This window comes from Schistosoma haematobium, chromosome 1 (genome assembly GCF_000699445.3).
Source record: "Schistosoma haematobium chromosome 1, whole genome shotgun sequence".
Lineage (NCBI taxonomy): Eukaryota > Metazoa > Platyhelminthes > Trematoda > Strigeidida > Schistosomatidae > Schistosoma > Schistosoma haematobium.
In genome coordinates this window covers 2417194-2444451 of record NC_067196.1, presented here as the reverse complement: position 1 = coordinate 2444451, position 27258 = coordinate 2417194, and the positions used below count along the sequence as shown (strand labels likewise).

Below are 27258 nucleotides of genomic sequence, written 5' to 3'. Positions count from 1 at the left end.
GTTCGCAGTGTGTAATTTCACCAATATAGGGTGTTCTCAAATGCTAATGTTAAGATTCAAGGATTCTCATTTAAGATCGTTTAAGACCTTACAGACATCTCTTTGGATATTTTTCAAAGTGTTTAGCAATCTAAATTCTAACTACTCGATCCATGGTGTTACACATATCTTATTGTGTGAGTTGGTGCACCTAAATAATGCTTCATATTTAGTGATGAGTCGTCCGACTTTGGGATAAAATCACTAGAGAGCGCGTTTATATAAATTTGTACAATTTGTCATGACGTCTGACAAGAATATTTTTACTTCTTAGAATTTGACTGTATTAATATAAACCAATTAAAATAAGCCATTCAACAGTGAATACTAGTAGTCTAGTAGTTCATTGGGAATTTTAAGTATTGCCTCACGCTTAGTTAAATTTATTCTGAATGGGCACACAGCATCCACTCATATTTGAATTATAGTGGCACGCTTTAATTAACATTTATGTATAGTAAACAAATATAATTCAAAGGTCGTAAGGCAAAAAACTAAACACCAGGAGTATTGTTTGTAGTAGAGTTAGTCAGTCTTTACATACTAGGTTTCATCTTCAACTTCACTTGATTTGGATAAGTTCAAGAATCTAGATGCAGTCCCATGGTAATCGGTGACCAACATTAAGTTCATACTCTTTGTTCCTTCAGGATCCTGGAGTTCATGTGTACCATTAGTTTGGAATCAGGGTTTTCCAACTCCCCTAAACGGATTCTTCATATCCACTAACCCGGTTAAAGTGCCCAACAGTGGCTTTTCGTTCTCTGAATTTGTAAACAATACCCCCACCACGAGAAGGCAGTGAGTAAGACTTCCCTGGTAATAGTTTAAACTAACACATCTATATTTCATTACCAATTTAGATTTATTCATTAGAAGAGCTAACTTATGATCTATATCCAAATTCATATATAAGTAGCTTAAATTCAGATAAATATCACAATACATCTTTTTGTCTAGAAATACAAAGTCAACTCGTCATATATATTCAATTCAGTTAGTACAAACACATCTAAATATTTACTGTATTATAACTTTTTTATTGTTTCCTTTACTCTATTATCTATAGTGAATCAACATTCATAGTGATTATGATAATCCTTCCTTATCTTAGATTGTTTTTTAAGTAAAAATGTTAATTTCTATCCAACAAAAAACAAAACAAAACAAACAATAGTCTTTTAGTGAAATCATTTACAGTTATGTCCTAATTTATGGAAACGAATAGTTATGATTGTTTAATTTTGTTAATCTATTCATTTGTTTCATTGTGTTATAATAATCAACTACAAAAATAAACAATTGATGGTGTACAATATAACACAAAAGAATAAAGACAGAATAATTCCAGGTTTAAATAATATTAAATAACAGAAACCATTGTGAATCATTTGTTATTATGTCTACTTGTGTTGTTTCTCTTGAATCTTACCATTTTTTTTCTTCATTCGATTACTTTGGAAGTTATTTTCACACACACACACACACACAGATATATACACATGAATACAGTTATAGACTATTATCCACTTTTTATTTGTTTCATTTTTCGTATATAAATATAAGTAATAGATATAAATTCATTGGTGATGACAATCATGATAGTGATGATGAAATCTATATATTTTTTTAAAGAATAGTACTTGTATCTATTTGAAAGTGAGTTAAGTTTCTTGTTGTTAACCATGTCAGATTGTGCTTCATTTGTTGTTTTACTGAGAATACCAATGTAATTTTTAGAATAAGGGTTAAAGTTTTATTGAACTCTTTATTGTTGTCTGTAGTAATTATAAGTTTGTTTTAGTTGGTTTGTATAAACGATAAATGTTTCATTTATAAATCATTATATGATAACACTTTGGTATGTTTTACACTACTTTATTGCCTTGTTTATGCTTCCCAGAGTTATATAAACAATATATTGCGAAAAATCTTTTGGTGGATTTGTATGGTTATGAATATATAGTTGAACTATGATGCAACAGTTTAAACTACTACCTTTGTCTGTCATGATTTAAATAGCTGGATAACGTCATTGGTTTTCCCAATGTTTACGTGTCGTCTGTAAACAAAGTTTTAGGCATATTTAATCATTAATATAAAAATATCCTGGTAATTTCTCGTTGTATCATATCATCCAATGCACAAATGGTGTACAATGTTATTCAGGTGTAATTAAAAGTTTTGTTATTATTGATAAACAGAATTGTTCATTTCTTTTTACCAAATTTATTTGAAAAATTCTGTTGAATATGAGTACTATTAATACTAATCCTACGTACTTCAAGTTGTAGTTTAGTGTGCACAAGTTTCTCATCCATGTTTTAGATTTAACATTTATTTATTTAAACGCAAACATTGATACAAGGAGACACAAAATATATATGCACCACACTTCGTTATTCAATTTGTGTGAGGGCTGGAATACTGTTCGGGCTCCAAAACCGAAGCAGGTGGTTTTCTTTGGGGGTCACTCTCCGAGCCTTTAACCTGGAGGTCTAAACCATAAGGCAGTGGAGCAAAGTTAGGAGATGCAGTTTCATGGTAGACGGTGGACAATACTAGGTTGGTACGCCATTTATTTCCTCAGGATCCTGTAGAACCTGTGAGCTATTAGTTTAAAATCAGGGTTCTCCAACTCTCCTAGGTGAACCCTCTATATCCACCAAGCCGGTTAGGGAGATAGATATTCACTTTTCGTGTTGTTGATTTCTTAAACAACACTCCTAATGTAAGAATGGAGTTAGTAGAACTTTCGTGACAGTTGCTGTATACACGTAGTCATGTGAGAGGATTTGGGGAAGGACAGCTGACTCTCCTCACTCTCAGCCATACCAGGGTATTTGAAGACTTAATTAACATGCATCATATTGTGTAACTGCCTATGATCCATACATATTGTTGTAAATTGTAGTGATACAAAGTTGAGCTGAGCAACTAATATGGGAGAAAATGTTGAAAGTAAACAAATTGTTGCATAGTATAGTGACCGGTGTGTAATAAAGAGTTTTTGCCCTGTTACCCACTCTCACTTTAGTTACCACTAAGCTTCAGTGTAGTTAGTAAGTGCTGATTTATAAAACATGTCTTGACTGTCTTAGTCTATGCAGATTTATAATCTCATCAAGTGATTTGCTACTTGTACTCTGTCTTATTATCTACAATGATAACTAATTGGTTGCGTATAGAGTTGTCATGTTAAGTTTTGAAAACTATAGTTGTTCATTAGTCATCCGAACATTTTCTCACCATAGATGATGAAGAATAGCAAGATCATAAAGGATTTTTTATCTTCACTCCAAGATTTTGTTAATCACCAATTCATTAAATGGTTTGAATTATTTTTTCTGATTAACGCTCTTTTGGCGAGTTAGTTTTCTACGGGATGGGATCGCTAACTCCCTGTCCAACCCTCCTTCTTTATCCGGCCTTGATACCGGCAGTAGCCTCAGAGGGGATCCAAGAAGAGTATCGCTTTAAATATTGTTATACTACCTCTTGGTTGCTTAAGTCAAATGTTATCATGTATAAAAATAGTTTGCAGCGATTTGGGAGACTCTCCCGGCCTCAAACATTGTACGAACATTTCATGTACCTAAATTAATGGTTGCTCTGGTTGTCAGAAGGGATATCAGCCCCGTGACTTCCGAAGGAACTCGGCTTTCACCATAAGGCGTCATAAATCTTTTAAATGTAGACCTTCTAACTCCCAGGTCAGAGTTTAAGTAGTTTGAATTATTTTTTCTGGTTAGCGTTTTTTTAGTGAGTTAATTTTCTACGGGATAGAGTCACTAACCTCATGCTCAACCTTCCTCCTTTATCCAAGCTTGAAACCTGTAGTAGTAGCCCAATAGTTACTCTAGGCGGAGTTGTATAAAAATAGTAGTAAATCTTATTTTACCATAAAGAATGTTTATTCAAAGCAAGGATTTTTTTTATAGAGAAATTTCACTTATCATTATGTTTTATGTTATTATTTATTTATTTATTTATTTTAACACATAGATATTGGTACAAGGAAGCATCGAAAACATATGCACCACACAGATCTCATTTGATATGTGTGAGGGCTGTGATATTGCCCGGGTACCCAAACCGAAGCAGGTGGTTTTCTTAGGGGGCCACACCCCGAGCATTCGACCTAAAGGTCTAATCCACAAGGCAGTAGAGCAACATAAGGAGATGTATTCCCATGGTAGCTGGTGACCAATAATTGGTTCATACACCATTTGTTCCTGCAGGATACTGGAGCCCATGTGCACCATTGGTTTGGAATCTGGTTAAAGCGCCGGACATTCGCTTTTCGTCCTCGCGATTTCGTAAACAACACCCCGACCGAGAGAAGGCAATGACTAGGACTTCCCTGCCAGAGGCTATATACGCGTGGCCATGAGAGAGCACTTCGAGAAGGGGGGCGAACTCTCCACACTCTCGGCCGTACCAAGGCATTTGGGGGCTTGTTTTATGTTAATCTCTCTTCAAAATAAAACAACACTTAATTAACTTGTATATATGTTACTTTTTATATTGTATTTGTGTTTTCCTTGTTAAATAGAAGTGAAATTCGTTGTTCAATAGATGAATTAGATGCTGTCATTGCTACGTATGATGTTAATAATAATGATGATAATGATATTGAATCTAAGAAACAACAATTATTAACTTCTTCTTCATTAACTAATATTCCTTCTATTAATACTTCAGTAGATTATTTCAATTATTCAACGTTTACAAATTCTCCATCATTATCAAATCAATTATCTTCATTAAATAGAACAACAATAACAAATATGAATTATGTAACATCTATTACACATAATAGTAATATCAATGATTATCATCATAATAATATTAATGATATAAATGAAATAAGAAAATATTATTATGGAGATCAAATACAAATAAATAATCAATATGATCAATTAGATGTCAACTCGTCTTCTTATCCAACAACAACAACATCATCATCATCATCGTCATGTACTTTCACAAATTATTGTAATCAAATCGGTAAGTTATTGTTGGATATGGATACAATGGATTGTATATACTAAATGTTAATTTATGTGATATTTCATAATTTTAATGTATTGTTATGGGTTATTAAAGGCATCGTACTTTTTAAGCTACTGAACAATATTCAGTTAGTGAAACTTTATCAGTTGAGATGGTTGGGACGTGTTATGTGTGCCCAACCATTGACTGCCCTGACATGCGATGTTTTATAGTGTAGGAATAGGTTGGAAGAAAGCTAAGGGTGGCCAGACGAAAAACATGGCACAATTCCATGAAGTCACTAACAAATGGACTAAGCCATGTTGAAAGGTGTAGACTACCTGGTTGGGATACGCGAGATGATAGAAACCGATGGTTAGAGACCTTGAATGACATGGCTCAAAATCGTTTGCAACGGTACAGGTGCATCCACTCTTTGTGTTCTCCCAAATTCTAATCTGAATTCTTCATGTCCCTTGTTTTTTCTCTCTTCAAATTTATTTAACTGGATTATACTCACTAACTAACATCTTCAAATCGTAATCTTTCTGATTACTGCTTATATTTTTACTACCTCTACCAATACGCGGTTTGAATCGACAACTTCAACCTTGTGCTGATGTGGTATGGTAACTTGAACTGATATACGTACGTACGAAGTTCTACGTTGTTGTTGACTGACTAACTGACTGAGTTTTAATAGTCAATTTATGTCAGATATAGACACATTCGTTTTTGTTCTTAGGAAAAAAATTGTTGGAAAATATTGTAAGTTGAATTCAAAACACTTGCTTCTTTTGCAATGGGTTAGATGTCTTAGAAATGTAGCTCGCATCTGCTAGGATCATCCGGTAAGTAATAGTGAGGTTAGACTCACAGTATTAGGGAATGATGATGGTAAGTCAGTTAATGAGGTTGTAAATCTTCATCAATTGAGATGGTTGGGCCACGTGTTACGTATGTCTGAACACCGATTACCACGACACGCAATTCTGACTAGTGTTGAGAATGATTGAAAGAAAGTTAAAGTCAACCAAACCGAAACGCGGCATCAGTCGATAAAGTCACTAACTTCTAGTCTGATCCATGTTGGTAGATGCAGGTTACTTGGTTGGGGTCCGCGTGACTATACTAACCAATGGTTGGAGATTATATGTGACATAGCTGAGAATCGATCAGAATGGCTTAGGTGTATACACTCTTTGTCTTTCCTTAAACTATGAGATTAAAATTACTTTATATCCTTCTAATTCTCTCTTCCTGTACTATATCCTTACACGCAATCTTTCCTTTATATATTACTGCCATTGAAGTGACTACTTCTATGAATTTGGTGTTTATCTTGTTGTGCTAATGAAGTATGGCAACTTGGACTGATGCATATATGTGTCTGGTTGTACGTTATAGCTGACTGATTGGGTTAGTTGTATATGTTATCTATAATATTTAGGAAGTCAGATTATAAACTGTAGATTTCTACTAAAGAGAAATTATCTATCACTTCATAAAATAACTCTGGTCATTTATTTTCACAAGAACTTTCTTCATAGTTTTTTTTCTTTAGTTATGGTCAATTACATAGTTTAAATGTCTAGAAATTTAATATGAATGATTAAGGTACACCATTGAATTAGAGATTATTCAATGAATTAAAACAAAATAGTTACTTAAGCATTAAAATATGTTAATATGATCGAATTACTACCATATTTGACGAATAGTTCACAAAACATTGAACATTATTACAATGATAAACACTGAAAAAAACTCAAACAGAAGATTAAAACAAACAATACCAAATAAATTTCAACTTGAACCCATTGCACAAGTAAGTGACTATCAGGACTCAGTAGCTAAGTGAATAACGCAATGGTGTTTGAAGTGAATGATACTGAGTTCGAGTCTTGGAGTGAACATCAAGTCTGAGATGCAAGTACATCCAACTGACGAGTCCCAAATAGGATGAAACGCATGTCAAACTGGATTCCACTACTAGGCATTATTCATCTTTGCATAGAGAAACATTACAGTTATTGGTATATTTTCCTTTGTATTTATAGTTTGATAAGACGAGAGATAAATACATCCAAATCATCTCATATGGCTACATATATACAGCCAGTGCCATGGAAGTCCTTCTCGCAGCGATACTGTTGTTTACGAAATTGAGAGGACGAGAAGCGAATGTTAGACGCTTTAACCGGGTTGGTAGACACGGAGAGTCCATCTAGAGGAGTTGGAAAACCCTGATTCCAAACCAGTGGTACACATGGGCTGTAGGATCCTGAGGGAACAAAAGGCATATGAACCTAGTGTTATTCACCGTCTACCATAGGACTGTATCTCCTAACGTTGCTTCACTGCCTTGTTGGTTAGATCTTTAAGTCGGAGGGTGCGTGTGTGGCGTTCTAAGAAAAACACCTGCTTCGGTTTGGGCACCCGGACAGTATCCCAGCCCTCACACAAATCGAATGATTTATGTGGCGCATATTTATTCGATTCCCATTTGTAACAATATTTATATGTACAAATAATTATAAATAAATGAAATCCACTCCATATCAGCATAGCGAGAATAAATGATCTACGGAAATTCCAGAGTAGAAATAGTAACAGTATAGGAAGTAGTAGAAAATATTAACTATTGACAATATGATTTATTTATTTATTTAAACATATAAACATTGGTACGAGGAGGCACCAAATAGATATAGGCCACATAAATCATTCGATTTGTGTGAGGGCTGGGATACTGAACGGGTGCTCAGATCGAAGCATATGGTTTTCTTAGGGAGCCATACTCGGAGCCTTCGACTTAAAGGCCTGATCCACAAGGCGATGAATTAACGTCAGGAGATATAGTCCTATGGTAGACGGTGACCAACAATTGAATCATACTCCATTTGATCCTTCAGGATACTAGGGCCCATGTGTACCACTGGTTTGGAATCAGGGTTTTCCAACTCCTCAAGATGGACTCTTCGTGTCTACCAACCCGGTTAAAGCGTCGGGCATTCACTTTTTGTCCTCTCACTTTCGTAAACAACAGTATTGCCGCGAGAAGGCAATGAGTAGGACTTCCGTGGCACTAGCTGTATATATGTGGCCATGTGAAAGAATTTGGAGAGGGAGAGTGAATTTTCCACACCCTTAGCCATATCAGGGCATCTGGGGACATATTGAGTAGATAAGTTGAATTGATATTCCAAGTTTCATGTTGCTTATAACTAATTCATCATGAACACGCAGTTGATCTTCACTGATTGATTAATTTAGATTATGATAAGTCCAGTAGTAATTATAGGATACTTTGTAAAATAATAATTATATCGTTTTTTATAACTTGGTTAAATGTCTTTAACAATGAAATCTAACAGTTAAGCATATACAGATTAAACTATTGACAGTTTTGAATTTAAGGTTATCTTATTCAATATTGAACGAAAGAATAAGGGAATAGATACAGATTTCTTTTGTCTTTCATCTTTTATCGACATTTACTATTTAAATCATTTTTTTTTCTCTTTTAATGATAAAGCTGCGATGAAAACTCCCTCAAATCTAATTTCTAACTTTAATCATCAACTGTAAATTGTAATTCTAATTCCTCACACTAGTTTATAATCCTTATTTCATCCTAATTATTAGGTTGAACCCTCTCAAGGTCACTTTAACGTCACTCAAAGGTTGTCCATAAATTATAGTCTCATCAATAACATCCTTTATGAACTAATATTAAGTTGATAATCTGTAAAAATGATGAAAGAGTATGATTGTTTGCTCATCGTTTGATACATCTTAGTAGCAGTAGTGTGGTGTGTGCTACTTATATTGACATAAGTAGTATGTGATGTTGGTCGTGAACAGAAGGTCTGGTAGCAGAGAGACAAGAGAATCGAACAGTAAAGAATGGAAACAGAATGTAATGTGTATGAAAATACAAGAACAATGAAGTGTGGGCCATTTTGAGAAAATCGATGGACATTTTGCAAATTAAGCATTTACTGTATGGTTGTTAGAACTTATTAACAGGTTCTGTAATTTGTTGTCAAGTACATTCGATTGTTCCCCACTGGTGTTCTCGTTCACTACAGTAGTAGTAGTAGTTGTAGTGGTATATATATATACGATCACATATGAAGTCTTAAATCTAGGACAGGTTAGGTTATATAGTTTCCTTAGCTTTCAACAACTTCCTTATAGCTAATATTCAGTTTACAATGGAAACAATTTTGAAACTTAATCAATTTAACTCAAGGGTAAATAGCTCTACCAAAATAAAATAGCTTAGTAAGTGTTCATCATCGGTTCTAACCTTAAACTCATCATTTTGACTATCGACATAGATGTGATAAAGAATACTAGCCATTTTTCAGAATAAATGTTAAATGATCCTTTTCACTGCTTGATAGATTATCTGTCTCTATAGGCGGTTAAATATATCATTACGCTCTTTCTTTAATGTTATTATCTGTGGGGTTAGCAAGCAACTTCTGTGCATAGTATGATATGAGTATTGTTGAATTCTGTCTTCTCAATTCATATTTAGTACAAATTTCAATGGCATTATTGAAATGAATACGAATTTTGTATTATGCTCATAACAAGATGAAATTAACAAGAGGAATATCAAATGAATTTAAGTAATAACAATATAGATGACAATATGAAAGGTTATTTATTGATTGTGTAGCTCGAAAAAAAGTTTATTGTCACTCAAGTTTTAGGGAAAGATAAGGAGTGAATAATTATGTGTCATCGTGACCGGACTTGAGCCATGTTACTCAAAGTCATCAACCAATAGTTACGGTTATCATCATTAGTTTTGAACTGGTCAATGTAAATAAGTGACCAGTTGCGAAGCTGTCCGCTGATTTTTGAGCACTAATTCTTAGTAATACCATCTAATTGTTCAGGTTGGATTAGGTTCCATAGGATATGAACTTAGATTGCAATGGTTGAAGGATAGAAGCTGTAAACCAGGTATTAAGTCATAGCTTCATTGTTTTTTGAGTTAACATAAAGTAAATAACGTTTCCAAAGGTTAATTAAAGAAAAATTGTGAAATATATCACACCTTATTATACCAAGCTATATCAATGTCTGCAACAAGTGATTTTTATTATCAGGACTCGATATACGACTGAATATAAGAATTTACTGAGATTGGTTGAAATCACTGAACAACTTACAAGAAACCAGCTTATGATTGACTTCTTAAATCTTATCATGATAAAGGTTAATGACTGTCGATTAATTGTTATGATATAAACATTTCCTTACTGATTACTGAAACTGTTAAATCTCTATTTCCCAAATTATCCATGATGATGTAAAAGAAAGTCTTATATGTTGTGGAATACGACATATAATTCATCTCATTAGAACATTTCAGCTGACAGTTGTTGGGGATATTAGATCCTCAGAAGTCACTTGGTAAATATCTTAGTTTTGTAATTTTATTTTAAAAATTTGAATTTCTTGTTTTCCCGCCAGAAGCGCTCATTTTCACCTTTGTGTCGTATTTCCCACTTGAGAGAATCTGAAATGCTATTGGTTCGTTGCATCTTTTAGTATACTATTTTGTAACGTTTCTCAAGGACAATTTTACGCTGTATATATACGTTTGATTTGTACCTATTTTTATTGCTCGTGCTTCTGGCTGCTTTCGGAATATATTTCCCCGTTTACGAACTTAAACTTCTCTCTCTAGTTAGCGGGGCTGGGTAACATCAAAATAGCTAGCTTATTGATCTTTGGTCACAGAGTCTTTGTTCCGTTTTCAGACTATATGAACTCGTAATCACTTCAAACATGGCAACAACTAGTGTTGATGTTTTGACTGAAACTCAAACCTGATATTCATAGTCATGAAATGCCAGAGTATTCTGAATTAAGTTATTGATTTATGATAGCTAAATCTTGTTGAAAGGTTTATATTTTTCTTTTGTTGATATTCAGGATTCAATTAATCATCCGTTTTTAGAATATAGACTCGTTCATGTTGCTTCCATTCAAATGGAACTGTATCCACTACTTGTATATGCAGACACTATCAAGAGATCTATTCAAAGAGTTCATATTTCAACAATTCATTACTTGATATCAATAATAGTCTTAGAGTTAACACGAAATAAATAAATTCCATACACTATTTCAAATCAACAGTTAAACCGACTCAGTGATCTAGTGGTTAAGCGCTTGCGTGCGAAACTAATAGGTCCTGGGTTCGAATCTCGCGAGGCGGGATCGAAGATGTGCATTGCTGAGGAGTCCCACAATAGGACGAAACGGCCGTCCAGTGTTCTCAGGTTTCCTATGGTGGTCTAGCTTCAATTGACTCGTGATTCCTAGATCTCATTTTGTGTTTCTACTCATTACTTACAGTACACTATTACTGTTTGATGTTAATATGGTGCATATTAATTATACATAATGAAAAATAAACAAGTCTAGACTGATTTGTCATTATACAAGGTATGTAATTAACATTCCAATGCCTTTAACCATATTTGTTGGTCGACTTGTTAAACAATAATGAGGTCAATTAAATACTGCAAGTAAGATATGTAGTAAAAAAAAGATAACAGAGAAAGAGCCAACTTGGAATCTCTAACTGTATTATGACTTATTAGCCTAGTACACAAAAATTTAGAATTTTTGATAATAATTGCTAGATTCAAGTGTTTGTTGATAAATAAATACTGTTTATGGTGTTGGAACATTCATTTGATGTGTCTAGTCACCAAATATATATGAGCCACTTCGTCATCCGATTTGTGTGAGGGCTAAAATACTGCCCGGACGCCCAAACTGAAGCAAATGGTTTTCTTAGGAGGCCACAACCGGAGACTTTAACCTACAGGTCTAATCCACAATGCAGTAGAACAACGTTAGAAGATGCAATCCCATGGTAGCCGGTGACCAAAAATAGGTTGATACTTTATTTGTTTCCTCAGGATCCTGTAGCAAATGTATACCATTAGTTTGGAATCAGGGTTCTCCAACTCTCCTATGTGAATCCTCTGTATCCACCAACCCGGTTAGACAGATAGATATTCGCTTTTCGTGTTGTCGATTTTTTAAACAACACTCGTAATGTGAGAATGGTCTGGTCTTAGTCATTTTGGAAAATACAGACTTCGTGTTTAAAAATATCATGATTATCCTAAAGTATCATTCCTAACTCTTTACTCCTCAATCTCATCTACTCTTTTTGAAGTTTAGATTTTAACCGATTTTCACAGTGTTTCTCACCATATACTTTATATCTTTTTGATTTCTTGTTGTTGTGCTGATATGAGAATGTGACTAGTTGAATCGTACCAGACCCCACGTTGATAACTGGATAACTGATTAACAAAATCTAATAGCTATATTGGTTCATGATTTGTGCATATGTTGAGGACTGAAGTCAACAAAAGACCTTAATAATCATAAAACGAGTTATGTTCTAATTAAGATGTCTAAAATAAGTTTCAAAGTCACAATCTACCGTCGATGATGTCGTACAAACTTCGTCCTCTGACTGATAGTTTTATGTGTTTATGTATTCATTCATGTTATTGTTGAATCTTTGAAGCAGTATGATTTATCGCCGAAATTTTAGATAATTTTTACATAGATAGCTGCAAATACGAACTCTATTTTCATCTGATGCTTTCCATAAATCTCCGTTTTTCAGCTATTGGATGTAAGACTGATATTTATTGTTTTACCTTTTTAAAGTCAAAGATTGTTGTTGCTAAATGTTTTCATCTGTTATGATCGCCACATAAATCTATCTGTATCTATTTCTCTCTGTGCTTCATGGTTTACAATCATTTCTTTCTATAAACTTAGATCATCTCTTTCATTTGTTCAACAGAACCTTCATTTCCATTGCCTCCACCTGATGCATTTGCTTCAGAGGATTTTCCACTTCCACCACCACCACCACTGCCGCCTCTACTATCAACACCAACATCCGAGGCAACAACAGGCTCAGCCAAACCAGTAACATTGTTAACAAGTCACTTCTCATCAACAACATTTTCACCTTATACTACCAATTCGACATTAACAACATTGAATGCTGGTAAACACCTACAGAGCTTTCCTTCTACTAATGGGTATTCACAGTGTCAGCCGTTTGATGTAAGTTGGGATTTGCTATATTTTTTAAGTTTTTTTAACCTTGAATTATACTTTAAAGTCAGAGCCTTTGCATACCTATTCAATTGGGGAGTTAGTATTGTTAAGGAATAGAGAAAAACGTGAGAACTGACAAATATGTCCCATTTCTTGAGGTTGGGTATTTGTGGTTGCCGTTTCAAACGAAGTGAAAAGAACAACAACTGTAAACACACCTCAGTTTAACTATAATCATTGTATGGCTGTTTTTGCTAAACATACCGACATTAAAACTGGAGAAACAATGAATGTACCGCACGCCACTAGACACAAATTTTTCTTCTTAGTTAAGTGGTTTAGGGTAGTCAGAGGGAACCCAGATCAACCTGTGTTTTGTAATTGATCGGCCTTCGTCAATGTAGTCAGAATAGCCTTGTGGTAGCGTTACAGACTGTCAAGGTAGGCGAAGTTGGTTTGAATCTTAGGAGCGTCGATTTCTTGAAGGTTGCACATATCCTTTACTGATGAATGCTTATCAGCACGAAACGTATGTTTGTCAAGTTTCCCTGTTGAATTCCTATAACCATGGAGCAAAAAATGTCAAACTAAGTAGGTAGTAATGTAATTTTTCATCATATGTATCAGTCACTAGGTGTAGTTGAAAATCAATAATCAGGAAATATTTGTTATAACTTAAGAAGGTAAAAATATATTTAACTTCAAAGTTTCTACAATGACAATAATAACAGGTAGATGTTTTCTCAAACCATTCGATAGTTTTAGAAATGATCTTCACCATAGAATGATCGAATATAAAATTTACTGAGAACATGTCAATTGTTTCATCATTGTTTTAAGGATTAATCAGTTCACAATTGATTGATCACTGGGTGATGATCAATGTCATGTCGTTCTTAGTGCAGATCGAATTCTATCGACCAAGTTGCAATGTGGCCACTAGTCTAGGTGACTCTACATTTCGTGCACTATGTTGAGATAATATGGTGGTTAACAGGAAACCCTGGACCAGGGTTTCGTGCTATTTGATACTTGTCAGCAAGGTGTACCTGTAATCTTCAAGGAACTGGTTCTCCCTCATGGATTCGATTCCGTGTGACCCAGTTTACATCTAGAACTCTAAACAAAGCTAAATCTGAAATACAGTAAGCACATTATCTTTCAATAATCAAGTGAAAAATTAGTCATTAATAAGCAACTAACTACTATATTTCCTATTCTATTCATTTAACGAGTCATATCTTTTCACAAAGAATTCAGGAAATCTGTCTAGAAGTTAGTCCATTGTTATCAACTTATTCTTCTTCTTTATTGTCTATTCCTTATTGTCTTCAACTATCTCTAATACTGTTATTACTGTTCTGTGTTGATCATTTCGTTGCACTTTATTGATGTGGTATGTTATATTGAATGAATTCACATACTTAACAGATTCTACGATAAACATGACTTACTAATTTAATTATTATGTCAATAATGAACTCTAAAATTCAATCAACCAGTAGATCATTGTTTAAGTCATCTGACTTTCAAACAATAGGCTGTTAGTTGAACCTCCCCTACATCTACTTCAGTTTGAGCAACCGATTAGTAGTCATATCATTAGCTATGATATAGTGTGATTTGCAACTAAGTACATCAGGTTGTTAACTTAATCAGTGAGTTATCATATTTCTTTAATATTAGTTACTTCTCTTTCAAAAGATTAATTTTCTGATAATTATTATTAATCTTTTAATTAATAACATTAGAAAGGACTCCCTAAGTTTACATTAACTATTCTACCTTGACAGTTAAAGTATGATGAAATAGGAAAAAAAAACATATCAAACTTATAATCTTAATTGTTGAATCCATGAGTTGACGTAAGCTAGACACTGTCTTGGAAAACTTGGAAGCACTGGATAGCCGTTTCGTCCTAGTATGGAACACCTCAGCAGTGCACATTCACGATCCCACACGCGGGATTCGAACCCAAAACCTTCGGCTTCGCATACGAACACTTAAACTTTAGACCATTGAGCCGGTATCTAACGATGTTAATGTCTAACTTCCATCGATCTATGAATAGCTATGCAACCATTCATCCATTGTCTGATGAAACAGCTGTCCAATGCTTCCAAGTTTTCCAAGGTGGTGTCTAGTTTACGTTGACTCATTCAACCACTAAAAGCTTATAATCAACATTAAAGAAAGAGAAATAGAGAGAAACATTTACATTCTATGTATTTGTTTTCTATTTCATTAATCATTCCATATACTCTATTCATTTTCCTACTAACAATATAAGTGATTCATTATTATTAATAATTAATTCATTTATTTATTTGAACACATAAACATTGATACAAGAAGGCACTAAACAGATATTTGCCACATAAATCATTCAATTTATGTGAGGGCTGGGATACTCCTCGGTTACCCAAACCGAAGCAGGTGGTTTTCTTAGGGAGCCACACCTGGAGCCTTTGACCTAAGGGTGTGGTCCACAAGGCAGTGGAGCAACGTTAGGAGATGCAGTCCCATGGCAGCTGGTGACTAAAAATAGGTTCATACGTCATTTGTTTCCTTAGGATCATGGAGCCCATGTGCATTAGTGGTTTTGAATAAGAGTTTCCCAACTCCTCTAGGTGGATTCTCCATATCCACCGACTTCGTTAAAGCGTCGGACATTCTCTTTTCGTCCTCTCAATTTCGTAAACAACACCCTTGGTGCGAAAAGGCAATGAGTAGGACTTCCCTGGCAGTGGCTGTATACGCATGGACACTTGAGAGCCTTTCGAGAGGGATCGCTGACTCTCCCTATTCTCGTCCGTACCAGGGCATTTGGGGGCTAGGAATTTCACGGTGGATTAACTTTAACTATACGAGGATTGGGTAACTTGAAGCACTGGATATCTATTTCACCTTAGTTCAAAACTCCTAGGAAGTATCATTTCATGGCTTCGCCGTCTGAGTTGATCCCGAAACCTTCAAATTTTCAGAATAAGATGATTCATATTTCAGTGTCTTTGTGAAATCAAAATATTTTTCATTAGCAACTAGTTTTCAGTAGAATTTTCGAGGTCTTAATAAGAATCTACAACCCATGGAGTTACCCTCATTTATAAAATAATAAGATGGTTATTTACCTACCAACATGACTGGTTGGTTGTCCCGTTAAATCACAACTTGATCGTATTTAGAAATAGTATGTGTTTTATTTATCTGACCTGATGGTTTTGTATTAAAAGTTTTGAGTTCGGTTCCATGTGCTTGAGCTATAAATGCTTACCATTTTTATGGAGTTTCAAATTATAGGATGAAATAGAGCTATTTATTTTCTTTATAGTTTTCGGTAGTTTACTGATGAAAAAATCAACCTATGAATTATAGACTTCCTCTATATTCTATTCAGCTTTCTAACAATACTTTTCGACTGAAATTAGCTTAAAGTAATAACCTAAACTATCTCAAATATTTACTATGAGAATCTATCTGTCCTACTCACTGCCTTCTCATGGAGGGGGGGGTGTTGTTTACGAAAATGAGAGGACAAAAAGCGAATGTCCGGCGCTTTAACCGGATTCCAAACCAGTGGTACACATGGGCTCCAGTATCCTGTGAGAACAAATGGCGTATGAACCAATCGTTGGTCACCGGCTTCCATGGGAATGCATCTCCTTACGATGCGCCACTGCCTTGTGGATCAGACCTTCAGGTCGAAGGCTCGGGGAATGGCCCCCTAAGAAAACCACCTACTTCGGTTTGGGCACCCGAGCACTATCACAGCTCTCACACATATCGAATGAGATTTATATGTCTCATATGTATTTGGTGCCTCCTTGTACCGATATCTATGTGTTAAAATAAATAGATAAATATCTGTTCTTTCCTATTATTTTCTTGATTAGCCTATATGTCATGTAGAATCAACCATCAACTCATATAATACAAATAATGGACATCATACACAACAGTTTCATCATAATATACCTACAACAAATTCACGAAAACCATCAATTCCTCAAAGAGCTCCATCCACTCGACTAACGAGTTTACCGAGTTGGCCTAAACATCATGACATGGAGACACCTATTTCTGACACTATGATAACATCTAATGCTATGGTCACTGGAAATAATGGAATAGATCATTTGAAAGTAAGTATGCTCCCTCCCTTGTGCCTTTCACTATATATATATATATATATATATATATATATATATATATATATATATATATATATATATATATATATATATATATATATATATATATATATATATATATATATAGAATGATGACAAGTTTATGACCTTTGTAAAATAGCAGAGGTTTAATTATTAAGCATAGGAAAATGATATGATGCTGGCTAGCATTAGAATCCAGAATACATGTTTCGTCCTATTTGGAACTCGTCAGTTGAAAGTGCCTGCATCCCAGATTTGATGTTTACTCGAACACCTGAACCCAATACCGTTTACTTGAAACGCCATCTGATCAACTTAACTACTGAGTTTCACTGCTAGCCACTATCGTATCTGCTTATAATTCTTGTGACTTCAGGCATTATCGAGTCAATCCACACAGGATGCAAATATGCCAATAAGGGACTGATCAGTTGCTGTCCTTATACATCAATGGGAAAATTCAATCAACCAATGCAAAAATGAAATAGGAAAATGATATTCTGTTTTATATACTGTGAAAGTGTGTTTTCTAATCAATGTATTTCATTTAAATATTACATACTGTGCTTGTGAATGGTAAAACTTGAAATGACACAAGGGTTCGCTGTGCCAATATTCAAATAAAAATATGTAGAGTATATCTTTCCATCACATTCTAATCAGTACAATCCTTGCTATCATTTGAATTCACACTGAAAATTGTTACTGGATTATGAATAACAGTACGACTTTGAATAGTGTCATCGATTGTATTTGTTGAAATCATTGAGTGATTAATACTTGAGGCTAGATGTATAATACTAGATGAAGATTATCACTTGGTTAATCAGTTTGTATACCTTCATGATATGAGATCATTCAAACGTGTAGTATGTATATCTATCTATTACACACGCTAGTGTCAGGTTTTGTGTTGACTGTGACTAATTGATTTTCACTGTTATTTTTATGTCTAAGCAACACTTCGAATTTTTATTTGGCTTCTTCTAGAATTCCACTATTCATAGACGTTTCAACCCTAAACAAATCAAAGTACAGAAATTAAAGTTAAGTAAAAGATTAGGAATACTTCAAGAATCCTTTCACTTAGATAATATACAAATATTAGTACCACTAGAATTAACTGAAAGACACTCAATAATCCAGCACAAATCTATGAAGTCACTGACAAGTGGACTGAGCCATATTGTTTGATGTAGACTACCAGGTTGAGATCCACGAGACGATAAAAACCAGTGGTTAGAGACCTTGAATGACATGGATCAAAATCGTTTGCGATGGCGCAGGTGCATCCACTCTTTGTGTTCTCCCAAATTCTAATCTTCTGAATTCTTCATGTCCCTTTTTTCCTCTTTCCAAATTTATTTCACTGGATTATACTCTTTGAATAACATCTTCAAACCCTAATCTTTTCGATTACTACTTATACTTTTACTACTTCTACCACTATAGGACTTGAATCGACAACTGTAACTCTGTGCTAATGTGGTATGACAACTCGAAGTGATGTATGTACGTACAAAGTTCTACGTTGTTACTGACTGACTTACTGACCAGCATATTTTAGATATTTCTTGGTTTCTTTAGTGTTCAGATCTTGCCTCAGTCTCCCAGCAGTCATTCTTTCCTTATTTCGATTGTCTCTTTTCTTTGTTTCTCTTTCTCTCTCTCTCATCTTAATGTGTGCATTTTCTCTTTTCTTAGACGAAACATTCAGTGGAGTCATCAAATGAGAATAATAATAATAATAGTCACTCAATTGAATGTACCACATTACCAGTACAAGATATAATACGTAAATTTGGCAGTCTACTTATGAGTAATGCAAAAATATCAAATCAATGCAGCAGTAAGTTTTTCGTTTGATATACAGGAAGAAATATACAGAAAATATATCTTCTTCATGCCAATTTTTCATTTCTACCTGTTTTGTCAGTAGCTTAAGTATCTAAACTATTAACTTGATGGAAATCTTGCACCTCGATAGGAATTCTGACACCATTCAATTTAATATTTCAGATTTTATTGTGATTAGCTATCGTTATACTTTTTCCTCTGTACCAATCTGTCTTAAGCTGCTCTTTAGTATTGTTACTACCTTTGTAGGCTCAACATGGTACTTCTGCATCACTCCATAATTTAATAGTTGAATTCATGAGTCAATTGAAACTAGACCACTATGGAAAACCTGAAAGAAATGGATGGCAGTTTTGTCCTATTGTGGAACTCCTCAACAGTGCACACTCACGGCTCCGTCTCGCGAGATTCGAACTCAGGACTTATCAGTCTCTCAGGCGGACGCTTAACCTTTAGACCACTGATCGGGCATCCAATTGTGTTAATGTCTAACTTCAACCAATCTAGGTTTTCCATGGTGGTCTAGCTTACATTGACTCATGAATTCAACTATTAAATGTTTGAAATTGGTTAGACTTTTCAACCAAATATTGTAGATTGATGTTCAAATTTTATGGGTTATGAATCAATCACGATGTAGACAATAATTTAACGTCTTTGGTGATCCTAATACTCTGCTACTTTGTTCTTTGGACAACTGTCGTAAATACAACTTATCACGATGTAAATCGATGTGATAGTCGTTTTTATTTCTTTAATGGATTAATATTGTTACGAAACTTACTGATAAAGAATTTCATATTACTCTATTTGTTACTTTGTTCCAGAATCTTGAGAATAGTGTAGATTTACAATCAAGTGACCAATGAGTAGTGATCGATGTCTTATTTGTCTGTTACTTTAATAATGTACTACTAGGCGGTTAGAGATAGTTGGTATGGAACTCTACCCGACTTAGGTTGAGTGATAGTTAACATTTGTCAGTAAGGTGTATTTGAAGTCTTGAAGGAACTGGTACTCCATGTGAGATTTGAACCTGAGTCATTCAGATTCATGGTTTGAGACGTTATCAATGAACTATTTAGATGCCAAATGATATCATATCCACTACTTAAAACCCTCTGACGTTTTAATAATAATAATAATAATAATAATAATAATAATAATAATATAATTACAGTGTACAACTCTTATCCCTTCTGTCTTTACTTTTATTTCCATTAGCAACTTCTAATGTACAAAGTACTTTATCATCTACAATACGACCAAATTCAATCAATGATTGTATACCTCATAACAACAATACTAATAATGTAAACAAATCAATTAATCACAAGTACAATCAACCAACACTATCTACTAATTCACAATATTCACCTATCACTACTGGTCTAGCTACATCAACTGCTCTCGCACCACAAAATAATGCAACACAAGAAGTTGTCATGTCAACTACATCATCATCACCATTGTTAAATAGAAATATAAATCAAAGTAGTGTAAGTTAATGAATAATAAAAATACTTTTAGTTTATTTGTTATTTCAATAGTTGAGATCATGAGTCAATTGAAGCTAGATCACTATGGAAAACCTTGAGGCACTGAACGACCGTTTTGTCCTATTGTGGGACTCCTCAGCAGTGTGCATTCATGATCTCACCTAGCGAGATTCGAACATAGGACCTGTAGAATTATGGTCTACTTTGATATTAGTATTGCTCAAATAACAGACCTAATCCTAAAATTGTAGATTTGTTATGATTTAACTGCCTAATCTATAAGATCTTATGTGGAAGTCAAATCATATTCTACACGAACTCATCGCATCGTCAACCAATACATGATGAAGAACAAGCTTAGGCTAGAGATAGAACAATATATTTAATATGAATGAAATATGTAAGATAACATTCAACAGAGACCACGCCTGCAAGGCCAAGCTACGTCATCTTTTCAATTCGAATTAATTCAATTCATTGTTCCTGCCCCCATCGTTGGGTTTTTCTCCTCATTAAAATGTTGGATATCTGTTTCCTCAATTGTCTCATGTTCAGCTTTGATGATTGTGTGTTTAGGGGCCCAATGCCACTACAGACCTATCGGTTATATATATGCTAAAAATTGATTTGCCTTTTTTTATTAGTATATAAAGATGATAAGTCTAGTTGAAAAGTAATTTATGTTGATAGTACATTATGTAATATATTAATAGAGTTTGTCACTATGACATTTTTAATACAAAAACTGATTGACCTTAGCTAACAATATAACAGATTTACTGAGGTTAACATTCTAAACCATAGGTTGCCAACTCAATGGTATCAGATTTATAAGTGTTTATTATAAGATCTTATGGTCTTGAATTCGATGCTGCGGTAGCTTGTGAATGCACACTACTGAAGAGTTCTATATTAGAACAAAACAACTGTTCAATGCTTCTTAGTTTTCAATGGTTTCTTTTAACTAACTTCAATCCATGAAGTGAACAATGATTCCTTTGAATTCGAGAAGTCGCTTGGGATTTTTTTCTATACTCAAAAGTCACAGTTATTTATTAACTTCTGTATCTACGTATGTACGATCGAAATATTTAGACATGTTCTTCTTATAGATTTCTGATGTATTCAAAATAGGTATTATCCTAAAAATAGTATGATTACTATGATTGAGTAAACCATTTTATTCCTAAAATACTTCCCCTTTTTTTGTGAAAATGACCAGTTTTAAATGATTTGGTAACATCTTTGAACCCAATACTTATACTGCTTCACTCTGAACTGAATTACAAATGTTTGGGAGGTTCTTTTAATATTGAATAGAATCTATGAGAACTTGATGAGTTGAAAGAATAATACACAACACTTCAAAAATAATCGCTCAAAGAGAAGTTGTGAAACTCGGGTAAAAGCTTGATTTTCAACAAAGTTAAAATTGAAACAAAATAACTAAAGTCGGGAATATGATCAATCAGACTATAGCAAAGATCAGTGGGGAAATATGCATTAGAAATACGTTACTGTGGACATCCTTACACATCAAAAGTACCACTTGTTAGCAAAAGTGTATCTGTTTATTTATTTAAATACACAAACATTGGTACAAAGAGGCATCAAATATGTATGAGGGTTGGAATAATGCTCGGACATCTAAACTGAATCAGGTGGTTTTCTTTGAGGGTCACTCTCCAAACCTTTGACCTAAAGGTTTAATCTATAAGTCAGTGGAGCAAAGTTAGGAGATACAGTCCTATGGTAGTCAGTGACCAACTATAGGTTCATATGCCATTTGTTTCCTCAGTATCCTGAAGTCTATGCGTATCATTAGTTTGTTATTAGTGTTTTCCAACTCCCCTAGGTGAACCCTCTATATTTACCAACCCGGTTAGAGAGATAGATATTCACTTTTCATGTTGTCGATTTCTTAAACAACACTCCTAATGTGAGTAGGACTTCCGTTGTAGTGGCTGTTCACACGTAATCATGTGAGAGGATTTGGAAAGGGAGAGCTGACTTTCCCCATTCTCAGTCATATCAGGGCAGTTGTGGGCATTAGCAAAAATAACAAAATAAACAAGATAATTTGTGGTCTTTATATCAGTACATTAACGCTATTTATCCAAGTTATAACCTGAAACTGAATACTTGATTATTTAATGGTATTACCATACTTCTCCATTATGTTACAAAAACTAATTGAGTTTGAAATAGATTTCTGAATATCATTTTTATTTAATAATTGAATTCATAAGTCAATTGAAGCTAGACCATAATGGAAAACCTAAAAGCACTGGACAGCCGTTACATCCTAGTATGGGACTCCTTACACGTGCTCATCCACAATCCCGTCCCGTAAGATTCAAACCCGAGACCTATCAGTCTCGCACGTGAACGCTTAATCCCTCTCTGGTTATAATCATTTTTATTTTTAAGATTATCGAAAAGAAAAAGATAATTGAAAATATCATTTCTCCTTATCTGTTTATTCAATCTAATTTTGTTTATTTCAGTCATCCGATATGAATCATTCATATCAAATGATGAATATTCCATCGGGGAAATTATCAAAAGGGAATGTCTGTGCAAACAATAATATATCATCTACTTTACCTTATCCATTCTCGTCTAATTCTACCAATGTTACCATTACTACTACTACAACTACTATGTCCAATCATCATAAATCGTTTATTGATTCATTATATGTTAATGGAAAGTTTCTAAATGATAAATGGTGAGTTAGTCATCGGTCTTTTCATTTCGATCTGTAATGCTAAGAATAACAGTGATAAAGTATATAATGGTAAATCATTATGATATATAGTTAGTGAGCTAATGTTTAACATTAAATTGATTGAGTCAATTTTGAAGTATCAGAGCAATGGGTTAATGTTCGAATCAATCATTAAGTCTTAAGTTCTGAATCTCACCACTCGTCCTCCTTCTTCTGTTAAATTAATCGATGTGTATCACTAGGCAACACACAGACATTAAAACTTAAACCTGAGTGCATAAACTTGTAATGAGTCTAGACATTTAACAAAATTTATTTTGTCTTAACTTTGCTTTTGTTATCAGCTACGCATGTATGTTGTAAGTTACTTGATCTACTGAGTGCTATGGAATAATGTATGTATGATGTTATTGTTACGTGTTTAGTTCAGTGAAAGTTATATACACTCCTTCCAGTCATTGTTCCTATTCGAAAAACATTTTACACTGTTGAAGAGATCCGATTAGATTTAACATTCACTTGTGTAACCCTTAGTACACACATAGCTTTGTTCTGGACTGTATGTACTCTAGTTTGGAGGTATATACCCTAAACTGAGACGTTAGCTATGGTAAATTTTGGGTGTATTTGTATAAATTAGTTTTCTTCAATGTATATTCAACGTTTCTTCATATCATACGGAACTAAGTATGTTAGAGTTTGCTTCTCCTATTATATGCGTCTCCAAGTCCGATTTCATTAAACGAACTAGTTAACCAATCTATTCTTATCACTCTGATTCACGTTGATCGAAATCTGCTTAAGAGCAAAGAATGGCTTGGTTGTGGATCTTCATGTTAACTGCGATCAATAGTTGGAAATGTTTGATGGTGACTTGGTTTATAATTGGTTGCAATGACACAAATCCATGGCGAGACTATAATTTATGGACGAACCAATCAAATATAAGATAACAAGTCCTAGATTTTGGCCCGAAATTCATCCGCCCGTTTGGCTAGATGGCGTTTTGATATTATAGCTGATGTCAGTTCGTGATGAAAACCCTAAATCTAATTCCTAACCATCAATTGTAAATCATAATTCTGATTCCTCATAGTGCTTCATAACCCCTATTTCCTCCTAGTTCGTAGGTGGACATTCTGAAGGTCACATTGGCGTCGCTTAAGGGTCGTCCATAAATTATAATCTAACCCAAATCCATTCGTTACTTATCCTCCCTTGATCCTTAGATGTAAATAATATTTCATACTTTCCATCTTTTCTATTCTGTCTTCACCAATACCTGGTATTTCCCACTATCATTGATTATGTCTTATGGTTTTCATCTCGTCATTTTCATTTCATTATGTTGACATAGTGTAATAACTTGGATCAACACACATTTGTACTAGGCTTCACGTATAGGTATCAAATAACTGATGGATTGATTGATTGGTTGATAGGATGAATTTTATTGAGCAACAATTCTTGTTAGTATAGCCACTCCCAGGGAAGTCCTACTCATTGCTTTCTTGCGGCATTAGTGTTGTTTACGAAATTGAGAGAACGAAAAGCGAATGTCCGGCACATTAACCGGGTTGATGGACATGGGCTGCAGGATCCTAAAGGAATGAATGGCGTATGAACTAATCTTTAGTCACCGGTTACCATGGGATTGCATCTCCTGATGTCGTTCCACTGCCTTATCGATTAGACCTCTAGGTCAAAGGTTCGCAGAGTGACTCTTGAAGAAAATCACCTGCTTCAGTTTGGGTGTCTAAGCAGTATTCCAGCTCTCACACAAATCGAATGACAAATTGTGGTGCATATATATTTGATGCTTTCTTGTACCAATGTTTATATGTTCAAATATTTATTTATTTATTTGAACACATAAATATTGGTACAAGAGGGCACCAAATATATATGTGTCACACAAAATTTCATCATATTTGTGTGTGGGCTGTGATACTGCCTGGGTGCTCAGACCGAAGCAGGTGGTTTTCTTAGGGGGGCCACACCCCGAGCCTTTGACGTAAAGGTCTAATCCATAAGGCAGTGGAGCGTCGTGAGGAGATGCAGTCCCATGGTAGCCGGTGACCAATAATTGGTTCATACGCCATTTGTTCCTTCAGGATTGTGGAGCCCATGTGTACCATTGGTTTGGGACCCGGTTAAAGCAACGGACATTCACTTTTTTTGTCCTCTCAATTTCGTAAACAACACCCTTGGTGCGAGAAGGCACTGAGTAAGATTTCCTTGGCAGAGGCTGTATACGCGTGGCCGTGTGAGAGCATTTCGAAAGGGAGGGAGGGCCCACCCCACTCTCGGCCATACCAGGGCATTTGGGGGCATGTTCAAATAAAATAAATAATAATACTGTAAACTGTGAGATTCACTAATCCGTGCCACTCTAGCATAGTGTCCATCATTTATTTAATCAAATGAATTTGAGAAATAATTGTTTACAGTCCATTAAACATTTCTATCATTTTTAATTTGTATAACCTTGATGTAGTTATGTTACTGTAATTATAAGATTTGAGTACAGTTAGCCTAACAAAAACAAACAAACAAACAAGAGAACGCCCATTATTGTATCGTGCCAAAAACCTAACAGATTTACAACAGAAAGTTTAATGAATGAATAATGAACGTTTCATTTTTTATCATTATTGATACCTCCATACTTACACATGTTACTCCCAATGAAGTATAGACCGCCGATTAGAATTCTCCAATCCATTCTGTCCTTGACCTTCCTTTCTAGTTCTATCCAATTATTGTTCATTCTTCTCATGTCTGTCTCCATTTATAATTATTGTTAGTTTTATGTAAATATGTTAAATAATGATGGAGGTCATTTAAAATAGAATTATGATTATTCTTGTATCTTGTTATGTTTATTTACTTATTTACACCTGTTACTCCTCGTTGAAGAGTATAGGCCACCCACTAGCACTCTCCATTCAATCATGTCCTGGACAATCCTTTATAGTTCTTTCCACTTGTTATTTATCTTTTTCATGTTTGCTTCCAATTCTCGATGCAGTGTGTTCTTTGGCCTTCCTCTTTTCCATGTATGTTCATTGTAGGGATGTATAAATATTAATTACTGAATAGAAAACCAAATAGGTCAATTCATTATGATTAAATGCTAAATTTATGGTAAGAAGATGAAAGCAACCTACCATTTGTCAAATGAATGATTAAGTTTTTGATTGAAATCTTGGACCGATTGATGTTAGACCCACCGTTGTAAACCTGGAAGCACTGAACATCCATTTCGTCCTATTGTGGAACTCCTCAACAGTGCGCATCCATGACCCCGCTCGCGGGATTCAAACCCAGGGACTTCAGTCTCACGCGTGAACGCTTAACGTCTAAACCACTAAGCCGGAATTCAATGGTGTTAATGTCTAACATCAACAAATCTAACCAATCCGTGTCGGGAAGAGACAGGTATCTACCTCAATATAATGGAAGAGATGGTTAAGGCGTACTTCTTAGCTAGTTGTATATTACACTATGGTTTAATAAATGCATTGGCTAAGTATCATTTTATACTTATGGTTCTTATTCATAATTGGAAATCAGAAAACAGTGGATAGTTATTTTACTTAAATTCAATTGTCTCAATAAGTACATACTGATAATCTAGAACTCGTAATTGTCAACTATCATGATAAACCGTGTTTTTAAACTACCGAATTACAATTCAATAGTTCATGTTTTCAGTTTCAAGCAATTGACAATATATATCTACTGGGTTTGTTATCATATAGTGTTGTCTTTGGTGAATAATTGCTTCATTATCTCGAAATGATTGAGATTACTAGTTATGATTTCTCAATAA

General features: G+C 34.4%; 1 protein-coding gene across 2 annotated transcripts in view; it reads left to right on the top strand.

The window, feature by feature from the left end:
- Positions 1-27258, top strand: part of MS3_00002787 (uncharacterized protein) — a 51398-nt gene that overhangs the window by 2460 nt on the left and 21680 nt on the right. The window contains exons 2-7 of one of the 2 annotated variants that reach the window (XM_051210411.1): positions 4744-5049; positions 12902-13170; positions 17058-17306; positions 19041-19185; positions 20418-20692; positions 23200-23423. In XM_051210411.1, coding sequence (XP_051072907.1) covers positions 4830-5049; positions 12902-13170; positions 17058-17306; positions 19041-19185; positions 20418-20692; positions 23200-23423 — 1382 coding nt within the window. In that variant the 5' untranslated portion in view covers positions 4744-4829. Of the gene's footprint in view, positions 1-4594; positions 5050-12901; positions 13171-17057; positions 17307-19040; positions 19186-20417; positions 20693-23199; positions 23424-27258 lie in introns of both variants that reach the window. The other variant, XM_051210410.1, reaches the window with a different exon arrangement.